This window comes from Mixophyes fleayi, chromosome 6 (genome assembly GCF_038048845.1).
Source record: "Mixophyes fleayi isolate aMixFle1 chromosome 6, aMixFle1.hap1, whole genome shotgun sequence".
Classification (NCBI taxonomy): Eukaryota; Metazoa; Chordata; class Amphibia; order Anura; family Limnodynastidae; genus Mixophyes; species Mixophyes fleayi.
In genome coordinates, this window is record NC_134407.1 from 10,929,933 (window position 1) to 10,956,459 (window position 26,527).

Here is a 26,527-nt window from a genome sequence, read left to right on the forward strand (position 1 = left end):
TAAAATGACATGAATCCTTTTACATGATCTACGACTGGTTTATGCCTCTGTGCTCCAACTTGTTTAGTTGCTACTAACACATACTTCCAATATTCCCTTCATAGAAACATATGTGACTGCGTTTAATAAGTTTAACTATTACGTAACATGTTGGCACAATCGTATCTGATCAGTCTGCCAGAGAAGCATATGAGACCTCACCGCTCTGTAGCATCTTCCCCTGACGTCATAAGATGCAAATTACCAGACAAACCTCTCTCTTTAATATATAAAATGTGCCCTGTGTGCTTCAAAAAATGCATTAGACATAATCCTTATAATAAATGACTATTATCCACTGCGATCACCACAAAGGTGAAATGCTTCAAGCATCTGCAAGAAAACACTATTGTAACAATTGTGTATGAGCCCTAAATGTGCCCAGTGATTTGGGTGGTTTGAATTAATACCAGTGCAGGGAGGGTTGGCAGACAATGGTATAAGTGAAGAAAGCTAATCCAAAGGTTTGCTGGTAATATAGTAATTACAAAGGAGGAAGGATTAATGATATTGTCAGTGCAATGTGCGCTGGCCATATGTTCAACAAACTGATCTGAGAATGGGACCAGTGCAAGGTAGGAGGAGGCAATGGAATCAATGCAGGAACCACTAAAGTATCACCAGAGCTGGAATAAGGCTCTGGGGGGCCCAGGGTACTTAACCGGGGGGTTATCATATATGACAAATAAAGAGGCAATAATGTGTGCACTACTGTTAGGTGCACGCAGCTCTGCCTTCACCAGCAGTACGGTGTGAGTGGGACATACCTCCCAACTGTCCTTGTAGTCAGACCAAATCCTGACTAAGCAAGACAGTCACCCAAATTCGGGTCTTCCCCAGCAGATTCAGGACAGTTGTCAGACTGTCCTGCTCTCTCCTACCTGTTCTTGTCACTGTCACCACTTGTGGCTGCTGATGTCTTTAGCTCAGTTGCTGCTTATCTGGATCCTGGAATGTTGGAAAATTAAGAAAACTCCTTCCAGTCCCGGCATTAAATCAATAGCACCAACATTTAATAAATAGACCTATTTTCCTCCAACCAGCACCAACATGAAAGTAATAGTATTCTTATTTAACAAATAAACCTATTTCGCTTCCTCCAAACAGCCCCAGCAATAAATTAATAGCATTTATGTTTAATATAACCATTTCCCACAACCATCCCCGACATAAAACAATTAGTATTCACATCTAATAAAAAGCCCTCTTTCGCAAACCCAGCTCCACATTCAATTAACAGCCCCAATTGCCCCAGTATAAAATTAAAGGTCCCATCACTCCATCTTAATTTAATATGTCCCAGTATTAAAGTAAATAGCTCCACCAATTAATTAAATATTTAGCCCCCACCTCAACTCCACCATTAAATTGAAAGCCTATCTCCCACCCATGTACTATTAAGACAGCCCCTCTCCCCTCATATCACACAATATATTAAGACACCCCACCTTCCTTCACACATTATAGCAGCCTCCCCTCCCTCACCAGGGGGTCTATTTACCAATCACCGCAACATATGATTGAAACTTTTCAATCCTCATCGCATAGATGCGGTTTGAAAAGTTCCCCATATGCATCAAAAAATCAGCACAGGAACAGCCGTTCCGAAAAACGGCTGCTCCTGTGAAGATTAACACTTACCTTTCCCTTGGGTCTTCTCTTCTCCTCCCTCCGCGGTGCTGTTCGCCCCTCTTTCAATCCCTGTGCGCATGCGCCGACCGATAATCTGGGGCATGCGCACAGAGATCCCCGAATGAAGGAACCAGAGTCATGTGACATGGAGGGATCACATGATACCTCCACACATGCGCTGTGCAGCTCTGCTCTTCGGAGAAGAGCTGTTTTCAGTGAAACTTTTCAATCATGGTAATGTGCGCCAGCTTCAGGTGGCGCCAGCTTCAGGTGGCGTACATTAACATGATTGAAAACTAAGTACCATTGTTACATACTGAGCACTTCCCATACACTTATCGGGAGTGCTCAGTAAAACGATGAGAAAAGCAAAGCAGCAGATATCTGCTGCGATGCTAGAATAATACATAATAAGTTAGTGGTAAATCCCCGAAACCAGCAGTTTTTGGGGATTTACCTCTAAATTACAGGAGGGAGATCTTTGATAAATAGGCCTCCAGGGGCGCGGCTGTATTTTGGTTTCCTGCTGTTCCAGCAATGCGACAGTTAAGGCAATTCTTAAATTAATGTCTCTCCCAGCAGTCTGATCAGTGACTTAGGGAGGGAGATGATGGTGTCACCCTGAGATCCTGTTTATCTACTAAACTTGGAGCCTTGATCTTGATCTGTGTGTCTGTAAACTTGGGTATTGACCTGACACGTCAATGTATTGGTGAATCTTGAATCCTGACCTGACTGTAATGTGAATCTTTTTTACATAGTGCAAAGAAGGAAAATTACCAACCACAAAGCATAATTGGGGCAGCATTGTGGCGAAGTGGTTAGCACTTCTGCCTCACAGCGCTGGGGTCATGAGTTCAATTCCCGACCATGGCCTTATCTGTGAGGAGTTTGTATGTTCTTCCTGTGTTTGCGTGGGTTTCCTCCGGGTGCTCCGGTTTCCTGTCACACTCCAAAAACATACTGGTATGTTAATTGGCTGCTTTCAAAATTGACCCTAGTCTGTGTCTGAGTGTATGTTAAGGAATTTAGACTGTAAGCTCCAATGGGGCAGGGACTGATGTGAGTGAGTTCTCTGTACAGCGCTGCGGAATTAGTGACACTATATAAATAAATGGTGATGATGATGAATAGTTATTGCCTGTCTAGTTCTAGTACTCTAGGCCCCAGGGTGGATTATACCTCCAGATACCTGTTCTATCGGCATCTAGAGCCTCAGTCACCGCTGCCGGGAGACTAACTTTGTACATGGCCGCATAGTTACATTACCCCCCTTAAGAGCAGCATTAACAGCGTCGCTTATGTCAGTGACGTCATCCAGCCCTCCACCAGCGTCTTCTTTTCTCTGGATTTCTTCAAGTCGCTTCACAAAACATTGTGATAGATCCTTGTTGGGGAAGCAGCCGTTCGGACTCAAGATGTTGTGGTAAGTCTTGTCGGTGTAATCAGCACCGTTATTCCATACCCCACCCATAATAGTGACAGTGCCTACATTTTCTAACTTTTTTATTGTATTTAAACGTTTGGTGACACCAAAGTAGATTAAGACAAATGTTGGCAACCTGTGGATCTTCAGCTATTGTAAGACTAGAAGTCTCAGACTGCCCAGGATGACATAAAACTGAAGGGTCAGTGAGGGACCTGACCTGTAGATCCATAACAGCTGGAAAGTCATAGTTTACCTATCCCTGGCAGTGAGAGTGCCCACATCAACACATTAGGTTACTAGTCCATCACCTGTTACTAGGCAGCAGACCAGAGTTAGTGGACTATATAGTAAAAGCAGTGTTATGTGCACCAGCTAGTACAGTCTTGTATAGTCAGAGCATTACTAGGGACTGGTGCAGAATGAGCAGTCACAAGAAGCAGGAACCAGAGATAGGTACTCACACTCAGAGATTCCACCAGGCTTGTTGTTTCCTCTGTCAATCCCACTATGGCAGTACGTGTGGAAGGTGAGGGAGCAGTCTGAGCAGAGGATCGGTGGGGATTTTCATTGGTATGGCAAAGGCCACAACAATTAGGCAGCAGTGTATATCAACATGTTCTGCAAGCAAAGCATATTCAATGAAAGTGGGGAGAAAAAAATGTCAGTATGTCATATCGGGGTATAAAGGCAGATAATGGTATTCACAGGAAAAGAAATGTATTATTGGGCAGTCACAGAGAGTCACTTGATACTACGTGCACTATATCATTCCCAGACAGCTGAATTGATTGAATGAATGTATTGTTGAAACAACAAATCAGACTTCTAACACTTACACATAAGATCAGGGAATCCCTTTGGATTTACAATCTCCCCGATGTACCAATATGATTTCCATCTGATACTATCCCAAGCCTCATTGCATTTCATGGCTGATAGCATGTTAGATAAATGGGGAGGCTGAATAGAGATGCACTCAGGAGGAATTTTAGGAATATTGTGTTATACTACATAACTCTTTAGGCCAAACGATACCTAAAGGAACCAACACTGGTATGTTATGGATATGTAATAAACGTATCAGTGAGATATATAAATTATGATGTAAAGTGTGGGTAGCACCTGTAGTAAGAAAGAAAACTAAATAACAAGTGTAAAACATTGCAGCCGGACAGGGAATTACACAGTTGGTGTTTACAACATGCTGATAAAGCTGTTTACATTCCTTCTTACAGATTGCAGTTATCACCATGAAGCCTTGGTTCAGCCTCTGTCTTCTGCCACTGGTATGAACGGCCACTCACAACACTTATCCTGATGTGATGAAGCAGACAGTCTGTGCAGTGAGTGTCACCCATTGTTGGCTGTGTGGAGCCAACAGTTCAGGGCATTACATTGTTACTGCTGCATTGGATCATGGTAATTAGATCCCTCAGTCTTTTATATTTAGAGTACTTGGCCTAGACTAGGTTTTCCTGACCCCACTCTTGTTTGGTTTCCTGCACCCTATTACAGCAACACCAGTTCATTTTATATCCTGATTCTATACAGTCCCTGTTTTGTGTATTGGTCCTAGCTCTGTTTTGCTATTTTTTATCAATGGTTGTATATGTTCACTCTTTTGTTCTTTGCGACATCTATTAAATATCCGTTGCTTTTTGATCAACTTCTGTGTTGATCTTCAAACCAGGGCTTCCATTAACCCAAATGATCTCACTTGTGGAGACCGTAATATGTTCTTTGTAGTTTCTGTCTGTTGTGGTTGTAGGAAAACAGTAATGTTATGATTTCTTGGTTTATTTGCCACCCGTTGGATAATGTTTTGTTAGCACTCTCAACCCATGTCGAAGCCAACAAAAGTTCACCAGGCTGAAATATAACTTAGAATGATTATAACTTCACTCTCTCACTACCCACCTAAATAGGACCATATCTAAGTTTGTATCCATTACTTTAGGTCTGTTAGGTATACCCCAAATGTAGTATTATGCAATTATAAATACTACTAGAGTCCCACCCACTGTGAACCGTCCACCACCCTCACACTCAACGATATATGACCAACTATAGGATATTGCTTTTCCTGAGTAGTTTTTTTCTGGAGCTCATATGAAAAGTCATAGAAAACTAAAATGTTCCCGTTTTCAAAGTGTAGATCTCCCTTTCTCTTTACAGGCTGTAGGAGGGAATCCTAATCTTTTCAGAAGTCAGTCCGGAATGGTTGCAAGGACCCAGTGCTCAGTGTCTGCAGTGCGCACCCTCCAGATCTAGAGGCTTTCTTATAGTAAGGTAATGACCCCCTTAACCTCATTAATTTTGCAGTTTAATGAGGCTTGAGTCAGAGATAACTGCCAGACCTTGTTCTGAAACTTGCTAGAATGGCAGATCTGGTGGAATCTTCCTCAAACATCCTAATGATTGGAGTCTCACTAACTTCTGACACCACTGGGCAGTGAGAAGTAGGAGCTAAAGTGCCTTCTTGCTCCTTAATCCTTGAAACTATTCTGGCCTGATTCATCATGGTACACATACTGAGCACAGCGTGTATTTATTTATAAATGCCCAGAAATCATCTTTGAAAAGCCAGAATTCAGAAACAAATGGATATGAAAATATGTGCGCTGTTGAATTCGGGTGTAGGTCTGCTCTAATCTACTATATGTTGCAGCTAGTGGCTATTAACATAAGCTTCTAGAACAGGTGAACAGCGGTCGCCTATAGCAGCCGCCTTTCCCGCAGAGCTTGTTGCACTCACAGGTACTTGGATGCCCACAGGTCTTATCTCTCAGCATCGTAGAAGCTTATATGCAATAGCGCAGCTGGTAGGTAGGTGGCGGTATCCAAGAAGAGGTTCGTAGCAAGCAGGAGAATGGTTAAGGCTGGCAGCGAGCAAAGATATCCAGTAATAAAGTCAGAGGTCAGGGCAATCAGAGTTCAAGCAGGATCCAGAAACAAGCTAAGGGTCACAACAGGAATCAGAATCAAATGGATAGGGTATTCACAGGTCAGCTAGTGGGTCACGCAACCGACAGGGAGACAAGGCACTCCTTGCCTTTAATAGGGAGGCTGGCCAATATGCTTGCTAGGTCAGTTGCCCTGCAATTAGCCCCATATGTCTGACTGAATTAATGAGGTCCCCTGCGCATGCACCCGGCTTTCAGAAGTTGCTGCAATGCGGCACTGAACAAGAGAGCATCCCAACCGTTGCCCTGATGATGGTCAGGAGGAACAGGGTGGAGGTGACGTCCCGGTTGTCAGGACAGCTGCCGGGACACTTAAAACGGAGGAAGTAAGTGAGCAAAAGAACGCACAGAAAAAACATTGTGAATTAATGTCAACTGTTCATAATATAGACATTAATGATAAAACAGTAAAAAAAAGCTTGGGAAATCTGGATAGGATCACGTAGGTTTGACATATGGGATGTCTGGGAAGTCTCAGAATTTTGGCTATGGAATATAGATAGATGAGCAGCTCCCACTAAGCACATCTGCTCATATGGAGCTCTTGACTCCTAAAATTGTGGCCTATATATTTGAGAATGTTGTTTGTAGCGAGGAGTTTTGAGAGATAGTAAGTTCATTATTTTTAATACAGCCACAGGTGAAGGAAATGGTAAGTTAGATACATTAATATTTGTACAAAAACCTAATAGTATGATTCTGTGTCATTTTTACGCTTACAATATGCTAACTCTGGAATTGCTTAAACAAGTTGACTTACAACTGTATTTCAGAGCAGTATATCAGTCAACTAATAAGTAATCTGTAAAACACAATTTATTCCAAAAATTAAATCTTATCACCTGGGAACTTCACAATTTAAATCATATGGAGTTTAAGGCAACTGTCCATGTATTTACACCAACTTGTTACTTTATTATAATTATTCTTATTCAGGACATGTGTCCTTGGACAACCTCCCAAAATGCTCTGGATAGAGGATATAAATATGAAATGCGACGGACCACACCATGAAACAGCTTAGAAATCAGCCATGAAGTTCTTTGTGGTCGCAGTTTTGCTTGGCGTGGCAGGTAAGACTTCTAAATATACTGCACTACACAAGGAACAATCATTCTTAAAATAATGTAAAAGCCTTGTAAAATGAATCTTCCCTTTATCGCATTATTACATTTATATTTGAATACATTTTTATTTTATGTATCATGACTTACAGCCGCATATGAGGATGACGATAAGATTGTCGGAGGTTTCACCTGTACAAAGAACTCTGTCCCTTACCAGGCATCTCTGAGTTCTGGATACCATTTCTGCGGAGGGTCTCTGGTTAGCAACCTGTGGGTGGTCTCTGCTGCTCACTGCTATAAATCGTAAGTAAAAGGGATATTATAAAAAAGCATCAAATATTAGAAAAACAGAATATGTTTTATAGAGTTCGTGTTGAATCAAACTTAATTACAACTATATCCAAAATTTGATTTGCTCGAAAGTGATTCCGTTGTAACGCCAGTAGTTTATTTTTATATATAACTATAGTCACTAGAGGCACCCGTTCCATTGTGTCTAAATATAGAAAGCTAAAATCCACTCATGATGGCTTATTGCTACATAAATAAGATAGATTTTCCATTTCAACATAGTAACACAGTAAGGTTGACATAGGTAAATCAAGTTCAACCTTTCATAGATACTAATTCCGTTAGTCCAGACTTGAGCCAACTGCTCACTGTACATGATTGTTTTCTTCACTTGGTCTTTGGAGCCACAAGAACAATTTCTATTTCCCCCTTGTATATTTTGTATACAGAAGCATTCAGGTCAGGCTGGGAGAACATAACATCGCTGTAAATGAGGGCACTGAGCAGTTCATCAACTCTGCCAAGGTCATTAGACATGGCAGCTACAACTCCAGAACCCTGGACAATGACATCATGTTGATCAAGCTGTCCACCCCCGCCTCCCTAAATGCCTACGTCCAGGCTGTGTCTATGCCTTCTGGCTGCGCAGCCGCCGGCACCAACTGTCTGATCTCCGGCTGGGGAAACACACTCAGCAGTGGAAGTAAGTCAATTTTATTTTTTAAACCCATCAACGTGATTTTCTGAGCATCAGTTGTCATTGTCTTAAAGAACAAATACACAGAAGCTTCCAATTGGTCTCACTGAGTAATTCTCTTCTCTCTAGCTAATTATCCAGATCTCCTGCAGTGTCTGAACGCACCAATTTTGTCTGACAGCCAGTGCTCCAGTAGCTACCCTGGTGAAATTACTAAAAACATGTTCTGCGCTGGTTTTCTGGGTGGTGGTAAAGATTCCTGCCAGGTAACCCATTCTGATATTTGCATAGTGTAGTTAAATTTCATATGTAGACACAATTCTAAAGCTACGATGCAGAAACAGCAACTAAAGGCCATTTTGAACAAGTAGGGGGATTGTCTATAAACAATGAGGGACGAAAAACACTTTTTGTTACTTTAATTTTTTTTAGATTATAATGGTAAACTAATTTAATATAATTTTTTGCCTTTCATTAAAGTGAAATAAAATAATTACTTTTTAATACTTTTTTAAGATTTATCTCTTATGGATAGATAAAAACCCATTTTTAAAGCTCATCCAACATATTGAGACACTCATACAGTGTAATTTGATACTGTGTAGATAAACATGCACCCAGCATCTATTTATATCATAGCGGGTTGTATGTTAGCTAAAGTTATAATTTACTGGTTGCTTTATTAATTAATAGAGCTATATTTACTCAGTAAAACAAGAGCTGATTTGAAACAGCTAGAGTGCTTGTTATTAGAGAAGGACCAAACCGGGGCAAATGTTGTGGAAATTGAGTTTGCGGCAGAAGTTGACATTTTCCACAGGTGCAACTTTCCGATGAAACAATAGACTTTTGTTCAGCCATTCTGCACTGTATTTGGAAATTCACAATTCACAGAATTGCATATGAATAGACAAAGAATATAAACACAGTGGTATACAGCGCAAAGAGCCACCTACATAACTGCTCCAATCCACCAGAGCTAAAAGTCTGGTATACAAAATATAATAAAATATATGGGAACGGTGCTTAAAAGTTTGCATATGCATAACAAAAATAAATACATTCAAAAACTGGAGGACATATGATGTTTTCACAATGCCTCTCTTATGTTAGAGCCACAAAACGTCTGAATGTATTTATTTTTGTTTATGCATATGCAAACTTTTGAGCGCCGTTCCTATATATCTTTTTATATTTTGCATATGAATCGAAGTAGGTCAAAAATATTTAATTCAAGGCTGAGAACATTTAAGACCAAATTCGAAAAACATGCAAAATTTCATAGCCAAATGTGGAGGCGAATATTTCTCAGAACAGTTTAGATAGTTTGTCTCTACTAGTAATTTCCCTGCATTATTGGGGTTTGCAGGTAACCAAAGTAGGTGCTACCTTTATTTTATCTATTTATATTACTCATAGACTATATTAGTCTAGCACAGGCTTGGGCAGAAGCTGCCAGGACATACTGATACGTGTAATTACACAGCAGCTTGAGCCTATTTCTTTCAATTTTTTTCTCCTTTAATTTGGTGTCTTGTTCCTCAGGGTGACTCTGGTGGACCCGTGGTTTGTAATGGAAAACTTCAGGGTATTGTCTCCTGGGGATACGGCTGTGCTCAAAGGAACTATCCTGGTGTCTACACCAAGGTCTGCAACTTCAACTCCTGGGTATCCAGCACCGTTGCTACAAATTAAATCCTTTACCTAGATCTGGCATTTCAGCTGTTGCCAATGTAACAGGCACACACCCCAATCAACAAATCGTCTGGATCTATTTAACCTGAAATAAATTGGTTATCCTCTGCAATATAGTTGTGCCTGGCTTATTCCTTATAAGTAATGTTGGGTAAACGCAGCAACATCACAGCCGATATCAAGCAATTGAGACAGCATCACAGTATATAGGGGTAGGCAACCTTTATCTATCAGTGTCAAGCCCAGGTGTGCCTGCTGTGTATGTATGTATGTATGTATGTATGTATGTATGTATGTATGTGTGCATATATATATATTTATACACACACACAATTCTGTGCATGAGTTGCTATCAATATTATAATATTAGCATAATGAAACAAGACATATATATATATATATATATATATATATATATATATATCATTTTATATCATAATAGTAATAGTAATCGGACCAGCAAATAAACATTCAAATAATGCCACATAGTAGTATACTCAATTCATATTATGCCACAGTATTGTCCTCAATTTATATTATGCCATATAGTTGTGCCCACAATTCATACCATGCCTCATAGTTATACCCCCAACTCATATACCACATAGTTGTGCCCCCAATTCATATTATGCCACAGTAATGCCCCAATTCACATTATCCAAACCTAAGTGCCTCCAATTCACAGTATGCCACAGTAATGCCGCCAATGAATGTTAAACCACGTATAAATGCCCCCATTGAATGTTATACCTCACAAAATGCCTCCATATAATTTTAAGCCACACATAAATGCCCCAAATGAACATTATGCTACACAAAAATGCACCCAATGACTGTTATGTCTCACAAGTGCCTCAAAAATATTTTTAAGCCACTAATAAATGAATAAAAAATTAGATAATTGTGTACTTACCTCTTCCAGGCGTGATCCGTTCTGCAATGGTGCATGGAAGTAACTGCGCAGTTCACTGTCCGCTAGATGAGCTGAACTGCTGTGCATGCGCATCAGTTCACTGTCGGAGAGCTGAACTGAACAGTTCCATGTTGGTGTGAGGATTAAATGACAGCCGGACGGACAGCGTGTCAGTAGGCAGGGGGCTGCGTGACGACCCCTGATATATAAAATAAAAACAATCACAATGTTCAATTTTGATCATTAGAAATGTATATGGTCATTATCAGACAGTGATGTCAGAAGGTGACCCTGTCGGTATCAGTGAATTCTTCATTTCCGACCACACACAATGGGCCCCAGTAAAGTTGCTCGTGCTCAAATTAGATAATAAAACCACATGCCATACAAGACGTGGCTGACTTTAATGTCTTAATAATATTGAGGGTGAAGAATCTAAGTGCCAATCATATCATGCATATAGGTTCACAAGATCATAATCCTATAACCATTGTTAGCAGGATGCACTTATGAGGCACTAAAACAGGCAGGAACCCAGCTGTGTTACAATATATGTGGTCAATGGACTGGACAGCAGTAGGGATGTACTTGGTTGGATGTTGTCCCTGGGTAGGACGTGAGCTGCTGTCCAGCCATCCAGCTTAATTGCAATTTTATATATTCACCAAGGGTTTCCTAATCCTGTAGTCGGGTACTACTAAGAGGACATGAAATTGTGAATGTTAAGAGATGTTAATTCATTCTGCTCTGTAGTGTGGCTGGGGTAAAGGGGGATGTCCACCTGGAACACAAAAAATGATAGGGAGATTTCTGGGTGGAACTTTTAATGTCAAAACATATAAAAATCTGCTGTCAAATGCAGAATGATGTCAATACTCCTCGGAAGAAATCTTGAAAATTCCTCTTAAAGCTTATAACAAGGGGCATAAACATGTACTGTCACTATCATTTGGTGGTTTGTTCACATGACACGTAGGCTGTTATAAATTGATTGGTGAAAAATCAATACTAAAATAATGAAAAAATATTATTTATTTAATTAATAATAATAAAACAAAAAGTATTATATACAACATCCAAGTCTTACTGTTACTTAATGTTTTCATGTCAACCCTATTACATTTTTCCAACTTATTTAAGTAATTTCTTTCAGTAATTATGACACTTTGAATCTGGTATAGTGACATATAAATAAGGGAGAGAAGCATTTTTTAATTATAAAGTTTTTTGTGAGCTAACTGAGTTTACGATACATGGTAAAAAAGAACTAGCTATGAATATTGCTTTACAAAGACTAATCATGACAAGCATTAGAGCCAGCATGAATGGTGATGCTCTACCAATGTTTTTTCCCAAGCGGAATTGATACATTCTCCCATAAAACATAGCAACGATGTAGATAATAATATAATGGTTTTTCCTTTTCTCCAATCAGCAAGGAGCTTGTTTCTGTCTCATCCTGCAAGTTAGACGATTATATCAAACGCTAGCAAACAAAATTACTGATGAGCACTAGTTGGAGTAAAAAATTATATATATATTAATTTATTAAATTAAAACAAATACAATATCATATATAATAACATACGTATTCAACACGCTAGTATTGTCAAAACAATACAATACACAAATTAAAATAAATAAAATAAAGCATAAAACCTCCCAATCAGTACTGAGCAGGCTCATATACGTTCATTTATCCAGATGAAATTAATGTGTATTCCAAACACTCATATGGCAATTGTTCCTATATAGAAAGCCAGATTGTATTTTATAGTCATATTTTATCATCTCCGTGTAAATCCACATAAAGCTTTATCCTGTTCTACATAGGGTTCACAGTTCCAGTGCGTTTGACCATTTAGCCACAATTCATTACCGGTTCTACTGCAAAATATATATGCTCTTTAAGAGGCAGCCTCTGTTTAGGAAAAAATAATTCAAATTTGATACAACACTGTTAGGGAACACTTCCCAACATCACTATTTAAAGTCAGCCCATTTTCTGTGACAATGAGAAGCCAAAAAGATTTTTCTCTTGTACTGTCCATAATTGTATTAGTGTTGTACCTTACTTTCCAAATAGCATACGATTTCTGAAAGGATCCAAAAAATAAAGTCCACGATGATAATTAGACTTGAAAAGTTGGAAAGGTTGATTTTCTTGCCACTAGCAAACCCCTGACGCGTTTCTCCACCTCTTGGGAAGGTTTCATTAGAGGTTATTATTATATCAAACTATATCAGATTTTATCAAACGTCTGATTAGTTGTTATGGGTTTGGTGCAAATTTATTTCAATGTTAGTAAATAGCGCTTAGTGTAGGCGCACATATTAAATGTTCTGCTCACCTTGTCCCTGTAGATATAGACATGCACAAGTCTCGTTCTTTCACCGTTTTTATTATGGAAAGATTTCCCTGTAACAGTGTGTTTTCTGGGTTCATAAAAAGGCCACAAAATATTCCCACTAGATCTGTCTATCATGATGTGTCAGATGCTTGGACTTAGAAGCATTCTAATTTAATTAAAGCTGAAATTAAACTTTTCAGCGATACAATGTGGTCTATTTATAAAACGTTTGCATATTACAAATGTACAAATATAGAGCTGCTGAAAGATAATGGCTGCCAATGGCCAGCATTTCTAAAAAGATTTTAATAAATGTTCCCTAAATGGCACCATGTACTTTGTGGTGGTAATGCTATTGACGGTGCTGTAAACACCGACAGTGTTTACACCTACACAATTAATACAATAGTGAAAAAAAGCGACCTGTAAAAAATAACTACTTACTTGGAAACAGACACACTGGAAATCCGAAGTAAGGAGAGAGCGACACTTCCAAATTACGTCACTTGCAAGTTTGTCCTGGTGTAGGACAAGTGTCAGTTTTATATCTTGCAATTGTTACTTCCCTTTATTAAATGTTTTGTCACTAACACTTTGCACAGAATTTCATCGGACTCATAAAATCACAATTTCCCTTATTATAAGTATGTAATTACCAAGCGCTATTGCCAAATTGTTTTATAAATGCTTCATTTTGAGTAAATTCCACAAAAAGCTGTGGCTTGTTATTTATTTTCATGGGTGCTATTGAAGTACCATAAAATGCACAGAAGCTGAAAGCGTACCCTACACATGGTGGGGGCGGATATTTTGTAGGCTAAACCAACGCTCATGAGAATCCAGCCAATCAAATTTCCAAAAGAAAGATTAAAAGTAAACTAGAATTGAAGTCCCTGACCCAGGGAGCTAATAATCTAAATAGGGAATGATAAACATACAGCATTGCAAGGCATGGTAATAAGTGTTAAGGTTCATAATATATTGTAAGTTTACAAGTGGCATGATATAATCTGCCGACACAGGTATAGGTTGCAGCATTGCTACCAATTTACAAGGTAATATTTTATCCTAGATTTGAATTAAAGAGAGATGGATTTAGGTACAGTAGTAGAGGGATAGCATTCCACAGGTTAGGAGCAGCTAAGGAGGAAGCTTTATGGGTTGAATTGGCAGCGGTTGAAAATGGCATAGAAAGGAGCCAGCTTCAAGTGGAACAAAGGGTGCATTTGGGGACAGATGGAAAAATAAGATTTATAAAAAGAGACAGCTGAGCATAATGCTTTGAAGATGAGCATGATAAATTTGTGGGTAGTAGGATGGATGAAAGGAAGCTAGAAGAGACAAGAGTAGACGATGAGTAGGAAGTGTCCAGGGAGCACAACTGAGGATTGGAGGAGAAACATGAGAGACAGAGAACGCAGGAAGCAAGATGCCATACTACTGTGTATTATTTCTTTCACAAAATAGTTTTAACAATGTCCCTCTCTGCAATCAACAGGAGCTCTTTAAACTTTTTATTGAAAAAAAATTAACAAAAATGTTGCTGCCCCTGGAATGTTGTTTTCCCTTTTGTGCTAGCCTCTAATTCTAACCCTAATTCTAAAAAGTTTCTAACTTATCTAAATATCTATAACAATAAAGAGCTTCTAACTTATCCTTCTACCTCTAATTCAAAAGAGCTTGTAACCCATCTCTTCAATAACTATAAATATGTTCTATCTTACTTCTCTATATCTAACTCTAAATAACTTCTACTCTATCTCTTTACTCAGATGTGGAGCCCCATAGTTAAATCTGGGTAGGGTCTGCCACTGCTCTCTAGCCTCCAGACTATCCCACCCACCCTCCTGAGTTCCAGCACTATGGCTGCACTGTATACAGTACCTATAGTGAACTTCAGACAGCCAGAACTCACTTCAGTGACAATTACTACTAAAGCTGGACAGCATAAAAATCACATAAATAAAATAATAAAGGATTCTGCATGATGATATTATCAAACAGGTGTTGCCGACTTGTTTTTTCTCTCATTCATTCTTAGCACAGGGATGAGAAAATGAATCCAATTCTAGAAGACATCAAGGGCATTAATATAATTTATTACACCAGTAAGTCAAAGAACAAATTAATAAAGCCTTTACTGATAGTCATGTCTGAACGTCCCACAAGATCAACAGCTGGAGAACCTAACATTTCCAAGTATCAATCACTTCTGATATCATGTAGACCAAAAAGAGTAAACAGATAGAACAAAGCCTTTATGGGCATATTATTTATACTTTCATCAGTGAACAGCTGGACCATACCATCTGTATGCATACTATCTACATTTACAGGTATGGAGGATAGCTGGATCATACCATTTCTAAGCATACCATGTATGTTTGCATGGTTGCTAGCTGGACCCACCAGACTTGCAAAGTTCTCAAAATACCAGGGACCCACCACTCTCACTAGTTCACTACAACCATGTATACAGTTGCAAGTAAATCTAATATAGGACAAAATGTCTCTTTATTATACCCGTAATTGTTAATTCAATAAGTTTCTCTAAGTCGTTAAAATAATAATTTTGAAAACCAATTGGGGCATAATGCTTGAGACTTGGAGATCTACCGATGGTAGAAAATTTAGCAACACCCCTGGCGGGATCATAACATAGAAAGTGACCCTTTACTTACTTTACCTACTATAACCCAGCTTGCAATGCTGCCTGTATCTGCCCTATGAGCCATTTAGAAGCCCCTACCATGCTTGTAAAAATATATACATTATAAATAAGATAAGTGAAGAAATTTCGAAGGGCTTCAGGTCCCCACTGGTCGAGAATAGACACTCATTGGATAGAGAACAGCCCTGAGTTAGGAGGCCAATTGTCAGCAGCTCGCAGTCATGCACCGATCTGTCATTTGTCGGCTAGTGCATGTCTTCAAGCTCCTAACTGAAGACAGGAAAATCAATTATTAATAATTAATGTCCACTGCAGCATTCGACCAATCACTGTGCATGAAAGCTGTCTACAGGGCCGTAACTAGGGCTGTGCGACAGGGGCGACCGCCCAGGGCGCAACGCTGAAGGGGGGCGCAATTTAGGAATATTTTAGGTTAATATGGTTAAAATTGAGGGCTAGGGGGGCGGCATTTGTCTTTCTCGCCCAGGGCGCTAGAATTCTAAGTTACGGCTCTGGCTGTCTATAATCATATAAAAATAATTTACAGCATATTTGGTACTCATACTTCCTGGATTAGTCTGGGGAAATCCCCTGTGGATACCATTTTTGTGACTCATGATATGAGCTGTGACTATATAGTTTCCTGCCCCTGACTATTTGACACTGTGCACACTGAGGAAGTCACTTATGAATTGAGAGTTACTATGGTCTAATGCAATATGTTGTATGTGTCGAGTGCTTTGTATATCAACTCTTGCAGTTGGTAAATATCTGCCTGAACAGGTCAGCAGCATTAATATTGTCCTTAGTTAGCCCTATATTGACTCACATTGGAGAAATTGTCCATATCTTTGCACACCTCCCAACCCTACTTCTACATTATTTATACAGATGAGCAAAATTTTCAAAACTGTTCCGCAAAATATTCCTCTTGTTCCTCATTTGGCTGTAAGATTTCACGCGTTTGTCATTTTGACTTTAAGTGTTTCCAACCCGTCCCAAACCACATTAATAGACTTTCTTCATCCAAGCTTTATTCATTGACCATAAACTCAGCCAAACGTGAATTTACTACTACAGTGTGTAATGCCCATTTTGTGTAATTCAGAAGCAAAGTGGAATTTGAAGATTACATCACTGAAACTTTGTATCTCTGTGAAATGGTCTGTTCTGAAAAACTTGATTTACCTGAATTTTTTCTGCAAATGTGTTCCTCTCTAATCATTTCCTACTGTAATAAATCTAAATTCTATTGTTTCTATACTTGGCATTAGCTATATAGCTGTTAATATTCAAAACATCGCTTGATTTTGCTCTGTCAATAGACACAATTTGTTTCTCCCATATGTCATTAGCATCACTATGCTATGTTGGTGTAAAAATACCCACTCAATACATTGGCATCTCAATCAGTGTTTCTTTATACAATACACTGACTGGAGAAACCGCAGTTTAGTAGACAGAGGCCCTGGTGAGTGCAACCCTGGGGACATCAGCTGATCCATGACAAGCTTAGATTTAAATATCTGCTCGGATGCCTGGAAGTTGAGTTACCATTAAATTAAGGGGTACATTTCTACTAATATAACATAATGAAACTTTACATTTATCTCTATGCTGGGATCTGTGGATAGAGGGAGCAATCAATGGGGACGGGAAGTTAGATGGTCTCCAAAACCTGAACGCAATCTGGCGGTAGCGCCACCTCGTGTATGAATCTATGTACACACTTTAGAATACCAAGGACAATATATCTATTTGGCTAACAACAGGTTTCCACTTCACATCCCTGTTGTGAGATAGAAGAAAACACCTGTTACATTTTCCATAATCAGAGGCTGAAGTGATCAGACAAGGATAACACCATTACGAAGAAATGGAGGTATATATATCCCCAATTAACAGGTTTCTTGTCTGCAGAAAACACTGTGTGAACATGAGTTTCCTTGTACTCCTTTCGATTCTGGGACTTGCTGGTATGTTTTCACATTTTACTTAAATTTTCAGGTTGAAAATTAAAATTATGAGGTAGCTATGGGTATAGGAACCGGGTCTCCAAAATATCTCAGTATCATTAATCTCTTTAAAGGACACAAACCTAAAATACATGTTGCTTCATTTTAAATAGCTACTAGTAACAATTTCAAATAACAATTTCAAATATAGATATAAATGTTCAAGGAGTTTAATGGAATTGAAAATATTTTAACTACAATTGTGAAACTTTTTTTTTCCCCATCTACATACTAAATTTCCTACCTGTAAATTCATTGAATGACAACACACACTCTCTCTTGATATCTCTGAAATCAAAAGTTTTCAATTATTTGTACAACAAATGTACAGACAATATTGAAAATCTGTAGTTTTTTAAAAATATAAGAAGATTTATTTGTACATTTGGGAATAGTGGTAGATGGTTTTCATATTGAATTAACTTGCATGAATTTAGTGACCTTTTTACGTTTTTAATTTAATTGAGGGACAATATGTGTTTACATTAATTCCAAATTTGAATTTATAAAAGCTACCACATAGTTACACTTTTTAGAAGGCAAATAGGCAAAATGGGGTAGGGAACATTTTTACCTTTTTTTCAATATATTTTGAAATCAAAGAAATAATTTATATAATACAAACATAATTAATATCAATTATAGCTTGCTGACAAATTGAGAAAAAATATTAGTAACTGCTTGCTTGTACGTTGAGTTGATTCTAACATAGTTATTGTGAGTAAATACATCCAAAATTTATATTTTTGTACCCAACAAGCACACTCCATCCTCTATTTTTTGTGACTTGGAATAAAAAAATATTAAAAAAAATTAAATATATATAATATAAAGGTAATTAAATGGTTTCAATTGTAGTATTTTCCCTACAACTGTAACAAGAGAGATGAACAGGAGCTGAAAAAAACTGTAGAACTTGTAAGAATGTTGAATGTAGAACTTAAGGCAGCAATTTTAGCACTAGCATAAAAATCTCTCTAAAGCAGCTTTTCCACTTGCAGTGGCATCACCTCTGGTTGAAGATGATGATAAGATAGTAGGAGGATACGCTTGCCACGTACCATACCAGGTATCCCTCTACTCTGGCTATCACTTCTGTGGAGGAATCCTGATCAACGATCAATGGGTTGTCTCTGCCGCTCACTGCTACAAATCGTAAGTAATATTTCGGACACTTGGAAAAAATTGACTGACAATTTTAATTCAAGCTAACAATCTTTTGCACATGTAAAATGTGAAAAAAAAATTTTTAACTGTGATATTCTAAATAAATTTTAGTTCCAAAATGTATTTATCTGGGATTTGATGTTCAAGCAGTCCAACAGGTCCTATGGCTGCTCTCAATGAGTTCTGCTCCACTATGTCCAGCATGTCTGCTGACAATACATTAGATGTCTGAAAATAGACCAGGACAATAGGAGTGAAGAGAGTGCTTTAGACATCACTGAAATCTCCTTCCTCCTGCCACCTAATTTTTTTCACACAGCGTGTTGTCCACAATAGCAGTGGCAATGGGGCTGGATGTTGGTGGACCAGGATAGCCTGAATGCAGGATCCCAGCTAAGGAACCTTTTGGAACTGGGACTTTCTACAGTTTTGTTCAGACAGATCATACATTTCTTTGATTTTCTTTTGTATCCCATGTGTAATTTCACTAGCCCTTCTTTGGATTGGTTGCAATTTTTGGAAATAAGATTTCATGATCCTCGAGGTAGTTTTAGCAGTGACCTATAAAACCAAGTATTCTACTGGCTTTTCCCACTGCTTTGCTAAAATGTTTGATAACTTTTCAATATTAGATTGTACGCTCCTCTGAGCAGGGCCATCTCTCCTCCTGTTTCCACCACTTCTAACTCTGCTCTCCAGCTACTTAGCCCTCCTCCTCGAGGGTCCTTCACCCCACGTCCACTCTCGCTCCCTCCTCCCCCCTGGGGGTCTCCCTGTCTTCTGCGCCCTCCTTCTTGGGCCCCGTTGTTTGCGTATCCTCCCTCCCCCTTCCCCGCCCTCTCTAGCTGTGCATTGAGCTTACTGAGTTGCTGTGCTTACTGTATACTGTACTGTGCTGTCTCCCATTGTATTGTAATTTGTTTGTCTCTGCACGGCGCTGCGGACTCCTTGTGGCGCCTTATAAATAAATATTAATAATAATAATAATAATATATCTTCAATTTAGAACTCCTAGTTTCCTTTCCTCTACTGTTGGCTACAAGACAATGCCACTTTTAGAGGTCTTGTTAATTAAATACAGTATGCCCTCCCTTTCACTTGAAGTCAAGAACTAGATCACTAAAACCATGCAAGCTTTGCCTGCAGCAACCATCCATACCTTTTAGAAAAACTCTAAGGAACATCTATGGATGGACTTTAATCATCCAATTCTACTGGCTTTTGGCTTCTGGTACTGGGAGTAATGCTGTAATAGTGCTTTTCCCCCACGTGCTGTGTGTTGCTGGCATTTATAAATAGCAATAGCTTCATTAAAGGTATTGTTGTCCTTTTAATTGACCATTGCTTATTTAACTGTCTTTTAGACGAATTGAAGTGAGGATCGGAGAGTATAACATTGCACAATTGGAGGGAACAGAACAGTTTATTCAATCTGAAAAGGTCATCCGCCATGAAAAATATAACGCATACTTGATTGACAATGATATCATGCTGATCAAGCTGCCAGCGCCAGTCCAGCTTAATGATGTCGTTCAGCCCATCCCTCTTCCTGACAATTGTCCACCTGGAGAGGCACCACCTGCACAAACCATGTGTCTGGTGTCCGGCTGGGGCTACACTGGCGGTAAGTGCCAATCTTTTAATATAGTTGCCAAATGACAGATATAAGCTGTGACTGGGTACTTGGGAAAATGTAAAATTAGTGATAAGAAACATACAGCGCTATAGAGACCAAACTGACAGAATTCACATATATATATATATATATATATATATATATATATATATATATATATATATATATATATTGCCAGTGATTTAATTATAGTGACTGTGAGTATATAAAACTCACCTTGAATTAATATAACCTTTTCAATTCTTCTCCTACCATAGTGCTTATTACAGTCTCACTTATTTAAGTCATGAGTGTTACATTTGGACACTTTAATCCTATAAAATATTCGTATTTGTTCCAGATCCTATATGAAATATAAATGCATTGTAAAAAAGATGTTCCGTTGAAGGTCTCTTAGCTAACAATCTCATTTCTTTGTTTCTCCTGATCTTCTTTCTTCTCTCTGACTTTCTGGATCTTTGTTCCTTATGGTCTTTTGTTCTTTTTTCCTTTGTTCTTCATTTTCTAATTTTCTTCTTCCTTCCATCCAAACACTTCTTCTTCTGTCTGATCTCTTCTGTCTTTGTTTCTTAATGTCTTCTTCCTTCTGCTATTTTGCATTTTTTTTTCCGCCATATTCTTTTGTTAGATACTGCTGTGATGTTTACAGTATCCAACATGTAGCTTCTCCCCCCAGTTATTAGCCCAGACATTCTGCAGTGCGTCGATGTTCCTGTTGTGTCTGATGAGGATTGTCGGAAGTCTTATCCAGGGGAAATAACAGACAACATGATCTGCTTGGGCTATCCAGAAGGTGGAAAGGACTCCTGTCAGGTGACTTGCAATACCAGGAATTATGTTAAAAGATAGATAACAATATTAAGAAATATAGATACACCAACTTGGGAAGGTCAAAATTGATAATTTTTAAATGAGAAGTGTTGGATATTAATGAATTTTGTTTAAATATGAATAATGGGGGGAGGTCACATTCTCAGCTTTGTATTCGTAACAGACAAAGATCACATGTTTTATTAGAAATACTAAATCATTGTGCATGTGGACTGTGCCCAGAAGTGACTACACACATGTTATGCCCAGCAATAAACACAGTCTTACTATATTTAGTTGTACACATACCCATAGTGCCCATCAGTTCTTATCACCAATATACAATATATACCACATAACACCAAAACATACATTTAGAATTGTCAAAAGCAACCAATTTTCCCACCAAATAATGGCAGTCCTGGTGCAGATCTGGGGCCTGATACATTAAGGATCTTAAATGAAGATGATTCTTATTTCAGTCTTCTGGACAATACCATGTTACAATGCAAGGGGTGCAAATTAGTATTCTGTTTTGCACTTAAGTTAAATACTGACTGTTTTTTCATGTAACACACAAATAATTGATAGCTTATTTGTACACTGAAATTTAAAGTTGATATTTGTGTTTTACATGAATAAACAGTCAGTATTTAACTTATGTGTAAAGCAGAACACTCATTTGCACCCCTTGCATTTTATCATGGTTTTGTCCAGGAGACTGAAATAAGGATCCTCTTCATTTAAGATCCTTAATGAATCAGGCCCCTGCACTGTGATGAGGTATACAGCTTCCCCTATTATACAATAGAGATGAGCAGAATACATTGACTATCTTCACCCCAGCTCTGCTCATAGACTGTAAATTCCATGAAGTGTGAAACTTGCAGAGCAGAATATCATAAATGCGGCAGAGTTAAAACAGAACTTGATGATTGTATTGTCGGAACTTTGCACCTCTGCAAAACATCCTGCTCTCAGGGCAAATTTTAGCCTGGGGGGTAAGACTCAACTCAGCAACCGATTAGGAACATTTTAAAGGACAAAAAAATACAGGTGGCCAAGTGACCCAGTCCAAGTTAGCCCAATATCGTACCGGCCTAGCCTGCCTCTGCAAAACTTGATTTGTGAAAAATGTTGCGGCAATTTCGCTCATATCTATTTAGCAATTCTGAGGAATATCCCTTAGTGTTGTACCAATAAGGATAATAATAACCAGAGGGTAGAAACTGGAATTGAAAGACATATTTTATTATTATTTGTGGGAACATGAAAATATAGGTTACAAGGATAATAATTTTACCTTCATTTCCTTCATTTTAGGGTGACTCCGGTGGTCCCGTGGCTTGCAATGGAAAACTGCATGGAATAGTGTCTTGGGGCTATGGATGTGCACAGCCTAATTACCCAGGGGTTTACACCAAGCTCTGTAACTATGTGCAATGGATTGAGAATACAATCGCCAACAATTAAATCTCATCACAGATATGGAATGAGGATGGCAACGAAAAGAAAATACCAATAAAATAGCATTCAGAGAGTTTCAATAGCATTGTAATTAAAGTGCTTAATAAAGGTTACCATAAATCTAAAGGAGTTTTGCCAAGATTATTATTGAGAATACAGACTCTGTATGTTGCAGCTTTTGTTTTTTTTTGAAAATGACCAATCGTGTTCCTTTTAAAACTGTTCCCATGGCAACCATTCTGACATTACTATTCTTATGTGTGACACTAGAGTGACCAAATCTAATATCTAATTGGTTGTCATGGGCTGCAGTACATTAGTGTTACAAGTGTTACTAATTAAACAAAGACTTTCTTACACATCCACTCAGTGGATGCAGAAATTTTGTGAGTTGAACCAATATTCTTGAGAATGCAGCCAGTACAGTAACAAACTAAAAGCCCATTATTTTCTGTACTTGATATTATCTGTACAGGGGCAAATGCAGGATTTTTAAGGGGGAGATTCCCCTCCCAAAAATATATATATATAGAGCCGCTGCGCATGTGGCCGCGCATGCGCAGCAGCCCCATTTTAGCGACACTGTAGTGGTGCTGTATTGTAGTACAATACAGCACCGCTGCGGACGCTTCTTTAACAGCGCAGCGGCTGCTGTACAGTACAGTGCTGCTGTGTAGGGGCACTGTTTAGCACCCATTCTTCGCAAGAGGGGAGGGGTTTCTGTTGAACCAGAAACCCCCCCTGCGTGCACCCCTGCTGTATAGGTATTAAAATATCCCGAGTTCAACATTGAATGCTGCTATCTCAACTGGTGTAGCTTTAACAACAAAGTGACTGGCACAAAAAAACACTTTTTTTTCCTACAGTTGTCATTAGTGCCATTAGCTACTGTATCTAAATGTACAATTACCCAGGAAATACATTGACATCTCAACTGGTATATTGATTATTATGCACAAACTGGTACAAAAAAAAAAACAGTTTATTTTTTCGAATACCCAGGGAAAAAATTGGTGTTTTTTATTAGTACCACACACTGACTGCCACAAACACATTGCTCTCCATTTATTTAAAGCCACTTAGTAGAGAGAAGAAGACAGTTGTCAGCACTTGTCCTTAGCATTGCATATCGGTGTGTATCTTGCATAATGAAGCGATGGGGTATTGGTTCATATTTTTATCAAAGCGTTTAAGCCTGCATCCAGAGAGGTGCTTTTCTTGCTGTCAAACTCTTAGCATTAATAGACCTTGATTATCATTAATGAAAATTGGGAACACTCAGCCCCTCTTACACCAGAGTTATTATGCGGGAGCATGAGTTTAAGGACTGCTTTCATTTTAACTGCTATAAGTCTGCCAACCCACAAAATTATTAAGTAGATCAGTAACATTACCACCATTGTAACAAGTGATAAAGATGAAGTAAAATGGCATTATCTAAGATCATCACTCAGCAACATAGCACATTACATATAGATATTGGTTATATCTGTACAGATTTTGATTCATGTAATCTGAAGTGGCAAGTGTTCATAGGGAAACAACAGGAGGATGTCAAAAACAGAGTGGAAGGAACATAGTGAATCAAACTTAAACAGTGTGTCCAGAAACTACACATAGCTTTTACTTGTATGGACAAACTTAAAAATCTGGTGCCACTGTTCCTCATCTGGGCTTATTCCCAGTTCTCTGTTCCAGGTGCAGCCGTAATTGGGGAGTTTAGCTTATAAATTATATAAAATTAGGTGCTTAGTGGAGACTTTAATGAGGCGGTGTCTAAAACAGTTATCAAGGGCTGTTTGGCTATTGCAAACTTTTAGAATAAAATGTTAAAGGCTGATATAAACCCAGAACGATTGATCCAGGAAGTTAAGTGCATTTTTACGGTCATTAAAGGACTCAAGTCCAACAGATGGCCGAGTCTGAGCGTCCTGTCCGGACACCAGCAAAATAAAAGTGTTTGGAGGAGAACCCTGTAGGGAACTACAGATTACATGTCAGGATAAAAGTGGGGATGGCACAGGAGCAAACATTTAGAGATGCCTAAATGTTTTCCAACATTGTAGTTGTAAATTACTATAGTGTGGGTAGAAATTTTTGTGATCCAAGTGAGGTTGTGGGCCTGAGCAAGCAGAGACTGTTCCTCAATGAAGATTGATTGCTTGAGTGCTCTCTTCTGGGACATACACTTGTGCGAGGTGGGCAGAATTGTAATAGCTAAGGAAACGGGGCAATTGGAGACCCCCCTTTCAGTTTTCTACTGACCAGGACATCTTGAGTTTAAATCTCTCTCCCCCAAACAAATCCCCCAAAGGCCTTCTTAAAAGCCTTGCATATGAATAAATTAGAAGAGTCTGAAAGAGATTTGGCAAGATGTTCATCTTAATTGTAATCACTTTCCCTAGACAGGATAGTTTCAGCGATAGCCATTTCCGAAAGTCTGATTTGAGTTTAGGTAATGAGGTTGAGAAATTTAGATTGAATACATTAGATGTGTTCCTGGTTAAGGTGACCCTTAGGTAGAGAATATATCTGGGTGCCATTTGAATTGAAACGCTGCTTGGAGCCCTTTAACCGTGACCTGGTGAAACTGATCTAGAAATTAAACAGGATTCTGATTATCTGGGAGTCCTGCTATCAGGTTGGGAATGGAGACCACTGTGTTAGCTATTGTAGCAACAATATTATCTGCAAATAAAGCAAACAAGATCCTGTATCCCACTAATATTGTATTTGTTAGCTCTGATCATCCTTAACAGAGGGTCCATGTAGAGGAAGAATATTAGTTAGGAGAGTGGGCATCTGAGTTCATTATCAAAATAGAATGAGTCCAAAAGGGCATCATTAACTCTAATCCTGGCTGAGGAAATGCTATACAGTGTCAAAGTCCTATGAAAGCAAATCCATTGTGCTGTTGCAAACTGGGCATACTTTGCCAGTTCACTACTTTCAAATAACTTCTCCATCAACAAGACGGCCACGTGAGTCTCACCTTTATTCCAACTACTCTTATGGTATTATCATTAGTTTCTCTTCCTAGAACGAACTCCACTTGTCCCCAATGAATCAGGTTCGGCAGAAGGGTCTTTAGACAGTTACCAAGCAGTTTAGTGAACACTTTAAGATCTATGTTTAACAGAGAGATCAAGATGTAGCTCAAGCACTGGGATGGGTCCTTTTCTTCTTCAGGAATGATTGTGATGTGTGCCAAGGATAGGAGCAAAAAGTTTCTTTAATTACAGACTTGAGAATTTCTTCAAAGGTATTATAATAGATTACTGCCAATCCGTCTGGGCATTGGATCTTCCCATTGGGGGTTGAGGATTCATCTAATTCTTTCTTCATGAATGGTCACTTAAGATAGTCACACACTTCTTCAGAAATATGTGGCTATTTTACTGGTGTCAAAATTGTCATTATTTGGACTTTAAAGGAGTTTGTATCGGGAGGGGGTGGTTTTTCTTCAGGTTTTAGCATTTTAATACTCTTGCAAAAAATTTTAAATGTTAGCAAAGGTGAAAACCTTAGTTCTCTTACTGTGTCTAAAGGAACGCAAATAGATATAGGTTTTTTGGGCTCTGGCGAGCACTCTCCCAATTTTGTTACCCAAGAGATAGAATTTATGTTTACCCTTACTTAGGGCTAATTTAATTTTGCCAATCTCCCTGTTAAAGAAATTCTGAT

General features: G+C 38.6%; 1 protein-coding gene and 1 gene segment (V, D, J or C); both read left to right on the top strand.

The window, feature by feature from the left end:
- The window catches only part of LOC142160594 (uncharacterized), a 326,893-nt gene extending 303,960 nt beyond the window's left edge, over positions 1-22,933 (top strand). Inside the window, exons 2-13 of the mRNA XM_075215463.1 lie at positions 5,276-5,389; positions 7,000-7,136; positions 7,280-7,433; positions 7,871-8,124; positions 8,248-8,384; positions 9,664-9,807; positions 15,119-15,276; positions 17,669-17,724; positions 18,765-18,918; positions 20,295-20,554; positions 21,243-21,379; positions 22,700-22,933. Of these exons, the coding sequence (XP_075071564.1) occupies positions 7,097-7,136; positions 7,280-7,433; positions 7,871-8,124; positions 8,248-8,384; positions 9,664-9,807; positions 15,119-15,276; positions 17,669-17,724; positions 18,765-18,918; positions 20,295-20,554; positions 21,243-21,379; positions 22,700-22,849 (1,644 nt within the window). The 5' untranslated portion in view covers positions 5,276-5,389; positions 7,000-7,096 and the 3' untranslated portion in view covers positions 22,850-22,933. The remainder of the gene's footprint in view (positions 1-5,275; positions 5,390-6,999; positions 7,137-7,279; positions 7,434-7,870; positions 8,125-8,247; positions 8,385-9,663; positions 9,808-15,118; positions 15,277-17,668; positions 17,725-18,764; positions 18,919-20,294; positions 20,555-21,242; positions 21,380-22,699) is intronic.
- The window catches only part of LOC142160770 (M1-specific T cell receptor beta chain-like), a 298,946-nt gene that overhangs the window by 212,656 nt on the left and 59,763 nt on the right, over positions 1-26,527 (top strand).